This window comes from Nuphar pumila, chromosome 2 (assembly GCF_984573655.1).
Source record: "Nuphar pumila chromosome 2, dmNupPumi1.hap1.1, whole genome shotgun sequence".
Lineage (NCBI taxonomy): Eukaryota > Viridiplantae > Streptophyta > Magnoliopsida > Nymphaeales > Nymphaeaceae > Nuphar > Nuphar pumila.
The window spans coordinates 37,493,024-37,499,871 of NC_143250.1; the positions used below are offsets into that span (position 1 = coordinate 37,493,024).

A 6,848-nucleotide genomic window follows, 5' to 3' on the forward strand; every position below is an offset into this window, starting at 1 on the left:
ATGGATTCTCCTTCTCTACCGTCAAGTTTTCTTGGTCAACTCATCTATGAAAAAATGAAAAATTCGAATTACTTGACCTAGAAGAGGCAAATTTTGCCTTTTATCAGGATCTTGGATCTCTCTGGACACCTCGACGGGACAGTTCATACACCACCAGAGTTTGTGATGCAGGAGCAGCGAGATGATAAAGGGAGGTTTCCAACAAATTGATTCGCAATCCAGAATTTGCGACATGGAGGAGAAAAGATCAAGCAGTCGTTGCTTACATTACCTCTACCATTTCTCAAGAGGTATTAGTGGGCATTTCCGATGAATGCTTGACTGTGGAGTTATGTCAAAGGTTGGCGCAGACTTATTCACAAATTTTAGAGGTCAGAAGGAGAACGATAGGGAAATATGTATGTCCTCAAGGAATCTTCTTCTTTTATTCGTGGTGCTTCATCAAATTCGCCGATCATTCAGCCAGTCCAGCTAGTTTCGTCCAAAGATTGTTTTAGTTTATCTCAGTATAATAAGCCAGAGATTTGGCATCGTCGTTTGGGTCATTGAATAATTCATTTATTGAGAAACTTGTGTCGAGGGGACTTGTTCCACAGTCCAGTTTGAGTGTTGAGTTTGATACTTCAGTTTGTTCCAACTGTCAACTATGTAAGAGTCATGTTCTTCCTTTTAATTCAATAAATCAGAGAGATTTTGTCCCATTTGAAATTGTCTATTTTGATGTCTGGGGACCTGCCCCACAATCTTATTTATTTGGTAGATGCTATTACGTTACATTTATTGATAGTAATTCCAGATATACTTGGATTTATTTTATGAAACATAAATCTGAGGTGTTCAAGCTCTTTCGCTCATTTTACACTTCAATCTGTAATCAATTCTCGTCTAAAATTCAACATTTTCAATGTGATGGGGGGGCGAGTATTTATCAAAGAAATTTACTGAATTTCTCCAAGATAATGGAATAAGTCGTCGTATATTTTGCCCACATAGACCATAATAAAATGGTGTGGCGAAAAGAAAACATCAACACATTGTGGAAAGTACCTTGAATATGTTGCAGGACACTCACATTCCCTTGAGTTTGTGGGCGGAATCCTTCCACTCTGTTGTGTATATCATAACTCGTCTACCCATGAGATTGCTAGAGAACCAATCCCCTTATTTCACACTTTTGGGGATTCAACCTGATTATAATGAATTACGAGTGTTTGGTTGCATATGTTATGTTCATATTGATAGCTCTCAACGTGACAAGTTTCAGGACAAAGCATGCATGTGCAAGTTTGTTGGATATGCTGACCAATACAAAGGGTATCGATGCTATAACCCCACCACTCATCGCATCAGAGTCTCACGAAATGTTGTGTTTGATGAAACCACTATTGAGGACTTAGGGAGTATAGATGGGCACAACAGGGACGTTGAGTGGTATCAGCCATGGCTTGCTACCGAGTTACTTAACCAGATGGAGACGCATGATGTTCCCTCATGCCACACATCACCTCTTAAACGGAGTGAGACCGATGCAGAGCCTCAGATGGAAGGGCTGAAAAATACGCAGGCTCCTATCATGCCCACTTCAGATGCCACAAAATTTCAAGGAGTCGTTTGTATACGACGAAACAAGAATAATGCTCAGCGAATCGATGTGCAGCCCAAGAGGATTGGAAGAATTTGTTACCCTATTGAGAGATGGGTTAGTTATAACAACTTCTCCACGGACCTACAATCATTCATTTCTTAGATTGAAAAGCAGGATGAACCCATCCGTTTCTCGCAGGCATACATGTCTGTCAAGTGGGTTGAGGCTATGAATGAGGAGATGAAAGCTTTGCATGAATGTGGAACTTGGGAGATTGTTCCTAGACCATTAGACAAAAATGTTGTAGGTTCTAAATGGGTCTATAAGATCAAGTATAAACCTGATGGATCCATTGAACACTACAAGGCGAGACTTGTAGCCAAAGACTTCACTCAAGAATACGGGCAAGACTATGACGAGACGTTTAGCCCTGTGGTCAAAATGAGAACTATTCGATTAATTTTATCTTTGTTGGTTCAGTATGGATGGACTCTCAGTCAACTTGATGTCAAAAATGCATTTTTGCATAACAGTACGAAAGAAGAAATGTATATGAAGCAGCCCTTGGTTACGCAGAACATAGTCCCAACACCCATGTTTGTAAATTACGAAGAGCCATCTATGGACTAAAGCAGGCCCCCGTTCTTGGTTTGATAGCTTCTCTCTCGAAGTTCAACGACATGGGTTCATTCGATCTCACCTCGATCACTCTCTATTTATCTTTCAAGATCGTCAGGTCAGTATTTTACTTCTCATATATGTGGATGATATTATCATTACTGGGAATTCTGATGAACATATAGAAGCTACAAAAACTTTCCTAAGTCAAAAGTTTAAGATGAAAGATTTGGGGGTTCTACGTTATTTCTTGGGGATTGAGATAGACCAGCGGGATAGATCTCTTTCATTAACTCAACACAAATATACCTTGGATTTATTGGATAAGGCAGGTATGAAGGATTGCAAACCACTATTCACTCCCAGTGTATTGAATCATAAGCTCAGTGCTCAGAATGGGGAGGCATATGTAGATCCCAGACAATATCGCAGCCTTGTGGGTATGATTCAATATCTCACTTTCACTAGACCAGACATTGTGTATGCAGTGAATCAAGTCTCGCAATTCATGCATGATCCGCGCACAGAGCATATGAATGCTATCAAGAGAATCCTTCGATACTTAAAGGGAACTCTTAGGGATGACTTAGTCTATCATCAATCTAAGACTACAGGGGAGCAACATCGACTAGTTGTATATGCAGATGTTGATTGGGCTAGAGATCTAGATGACAGAAGGTCAATTTCTGGGTATTGTGTTTTTATTGATGAGAACTTAATAGCATGGTGTAGCAAGAAACAACATGCAGTTGCATGATCTAGTACTGAGGCTGAGTATCGATCTATGGCAGCAGTTATAGCAGAGGTTACATGGTTGAGGCATCTTTTGATTGAAATAGGAAAAACTATTCTACCCACTACTCTTTTATGTGATAATCAGAGTGCCATCCAGATTACTTTCAACATCATTCATCACAGTCGTACAAAACATATAGAGATTGATCAACACTTTATTCGGCAAAAGGTATAAGACAGAGAAGTTGAATCAGCCTACATTCAGACGGCTGATTAGGTGGCGGATTTGTTCACTAAAGGTCTTACCAACATACGATTTTGGTTCTTAAAGAGCAAGTTGTACATGGTGCACGACCATGCACAACTTGAGGGAGGGTATTGAGACTGGGTTGTTTTACTCATGTTTATTTATTTTGTATTTATTTTGTTTGTTTACGGGTTTGAATCTGGACCCGAAGTCTATATATTAATCCTAACTCCTTTGTAGCTTTTATATCGGGTCTGGAACTGATGTAATATTGTGTAATATCCAGACCCAATCCAGTTCACAATATATATATGAAATATAGGGCATGACCCCAGTACGTGGGATTGCACCATCTGTTGCAGCCGCCCCTCTTTCTCTCAATCTTCTCCTTCTTCTACATCAACTGAACGCTGGTGGACGAATTCTTACAAGACTATTGATTGTATTCTCTTATTCACAATCATAAATCCCCAGATCCATTTGTCCATTTGTCTTGATGCTAAGGCCTTAATAAGAACCAAAATGGTATCACAGGCTTCGGTTTCCCTGTTTGGCTTATCATATATTTTCATATGAATATGTTACTCAAGCACATCTAACAAACAGAGAAGCATGAGCGAAGCATCTTCACCCTCTGGTCGGAAGAAACTGAGTTTCTCAAAGAGGAAAAAAGGATCTACTACTAAAAAGATATGAAAAAGAGAGCTATTTTCATATTTTAATGCTTGGATCAGAACATGAGTAACAACAGACAACACTATAGTGTGAAAAGAAGAAAGAAAGCAACCAAGAAAACTATACCAGTATGCAACACGGCTACTTCTTTTGAGGCTTCATCTCCAACATTTTCATGAAAAAGATAAGCAGGCCATTTTGGTCAGGGTGGGCACCCTGATCTGGTCAGGGTGGGCACGTGCCCACCCTCCTCTTAATGTGGCTCTGCCTCTGAATGGATCTGAACAAATCCAACAAACTAAAATAGGAAAGCACTTACCTCTAAAAATAAATCCATTGAGAGCACTCTATCATACATATGTATATAAATACAAAAACAGATGCATGCTGGTTTTTATATATATGCATAGTAATCAACTAATTAAAAAGTTTATACATTAGAAATCAAGTTATCCAATAATGCCTCATCACAACAACAAGAAAAGGAAATAGACGAACCCGCACCTGCATGCACAAGCACACATAGAAAGTAAAATGATGTATGATAATAGGTATGAGTTGCAAAAGAAAGTCTTGCTATCCAAAAAGTCATTTCTGCTTACCACATTGTAAATAATGTCCTCATATGAGCCACAGGCAATATCCTGATCAAAATGAGCTACCATGGCAAGTCTCAAAAGTTAGTAATTCACATAATGGTGTCTGTGGAACATGACCTTTTCAATAAACACCTTTTCCACATTTTTATCTAAACTATGTACTGATGACATTGAATGGTTAGTACAAGTACTTCTGTAACAAATACAAATGCTTCTTCCAATAACCAAAAGGTTGCAATTATCCTTACAATTAAGTAATGCAATACAGGCCCAAAAGGGAGAAAAGGGGCAAACAACGAAAGGAAGAAAAAGAAAAGGCAAGAAAGAAATCAAATTTGCATTTTGTGTCCTATATATGTACCAAATGGTCATGACTGAATCTTCTCCTGCAAAGAGGTGAGACGATCATGGGCAGCATAATCTCCCAGGTACCATCCAGTCGTAAACGAGAGCACAGTCAACCTTCTAAGAAAAAGCTGTTGCTCAGTGTCAAAGAAATGACTACTGCTCCCTCCACCTAGGACTTGAAAGAGGGAATCTACCTACAGGTGATGAAGGAAACAAGAACTCAGGAGAGGATGGTGGAAGCTGAGGTCCAGGTCCTAGTATCCCGGATTGTGATGGTGAAGGAAATGAGAAGTGGGAATTGATGCCTGGGGATGAGAACAGATATCCTGGTGATAACAAAGGGAAAGGTGACCGCGGAGATGAGAGTGGCATGAAAGAACTTGGAGAAGGCAAAAGAAACTGCGAAGTGGGAGAAGGAGGAAACGGCGGAGGAGGGTTTAGCTGAGGTGATGATAGCATCGGTGGCGGGATAGGGAGCAAACCCGGAGGAGGTAACTGCTGTTGGTGACCAGGACGAGGGCTAGAATAAACAATCGAGTTCTGAAGGTAACGCATATAAGCAGAAATAGGCGACTCGGCTATATTGGCCCATATCGCATCTCCGGGCGTTAGGGGCGGCAAAGGTGAAAATGTAGGGCTAGGCAGAAAGTTCTGACTGTTTGGTCTAGCATAAAACAGATAATTAGAGTTGGTATTGTAGTTATTGTTACTGATGGCAGCAGGAGGTGGAGCATTGTATCCAACTGCGTTATTGAAGGAAGCGGGTGGCGCAACTGTCGGAGCAACCGCTTGAGGCCTACTGATCGGCATCAAGGGTGGCGGCCGGATTTTCTGTAAGCGCATGCTGGGCGGCTTTGGGGGATGTACAGGGGGCGGCGCCGGACGCTCCTGAGCAGGCGAGCCCGTCAATTGCTGGACTATGTTTCGGAAATCGCTCTTCTTGATGTTATAAATCTGAGGCTGAGATTGTTGCGGTCTGGCACCCCCACCCCCATAGCTAGATTGGTGAATGGGACTCTTTCTTATGTTCTTCGCTATCTTATGCGACTGGGTATTCATTCCCAGATGATCGCCGTGCCTATTGTTCCCGCCGACACCCGAATCCGAGTTATTCATTGCTCACACACCAGAACTACACCACCAACTTCTGTAATCGATTTATACACCAGAAAGCGTCTTCAGCGGCTCCGCGAAAAAGAAACTAACGACACAAAATCGACAACACCTTGAATTTCTTCATCTTTTCCATAGTCATACATCCAAAAACCCCAAACTAATCAACATCCATCCAAGCCCTAATCATCAAAAACCTTGAAAATTCATGCTCCCACCAAAATCCCTAATATCGAAAACCCCAGAAACCTATTTTTTCAGCTAAAACCACCATGAAACCGAGAAATCATGACCACCCACAACAATAAACCAATCGAAACAATCAAAACGAAAGAAACCCAATACCTCAGCTCCAGGAAAAAGAAACCGAAAGCAGAAAAGTTGTGACCAAAAATCGAATTCCTTCACGAATCACTCCGTTTTTTCACTGAGGAGTCACGAAATTCTTCGCTATCGTGTCTGAAGAAAGAGAGAAAGCAGAAGGGGAAGGAATTACTTGCCACTTCTTGGACTTACGGAAGAAGGGCTTCACCGTCCGCGCCTTCTGAGGGGAGAGGGTCAGATTTAGGGTTAGGGTTCCAGGTTCCTCCCTTTTTCCTTCTGAGAAAGAGTGGGATTATCAGAGTCTTCGAGTTGTGCCCTAGAACGCTAGACAGAGACGATGATGATGATGGCCTATTTTGATCTGCTGATAAGTTAGGTATTCGGAGACAAAAGTTGCCACACGATGATGTGGTAGGTCTTTGGTCAACATAAGGCTTCGACCCCTAATGTCATCAGAGTCAGAGTCTGTGGGTACCAACCAAAAATTTTTAATTGAAAAATTAGGGTTGCGTCAATAAAGTGTAACAATAACACGGTTCAAACGACACGAGACACGATAGTATGGTTTTTCTTAAATATTGTAATATGGGGAGACACGACACGA

General features: G+C 41.2%; 1 protein-coding gene across 1 annotated transcript; it reads right to left on the minus strand.

Moving 5' to 3' along the window:
• Positions 1-4,650: 4,650 nt before the first annotated feature.
• LOC149845279 (protein HAIKU1-like) lies at positions 4,651-6,601 on the minus strand. Its single transcript, XM_089995667.1, has one exon. The coding sequence runs from the start codon at positions 5,921-5,923 to the stop codon at positions 4,961-4,963; it is 963 nt and encodes a 320-aa protein (XP_089851793.1). The 5' UTR covers positions 5,924-6,601; the 3' UTR covers positions 4,651-4,960.
• Between the last annotated feature and the right edge of the window lie 247 nt (positions 6,602-6,848).

Coding starts and splice junctions, on each gene's coding strand:
- LOC149845279 (XM_089995667.1), bottom strand. CDS start 5,923: ATGAATAACTCGGATTCGGGTGTCGGCGGGAACAATAGGCACGGCGAT.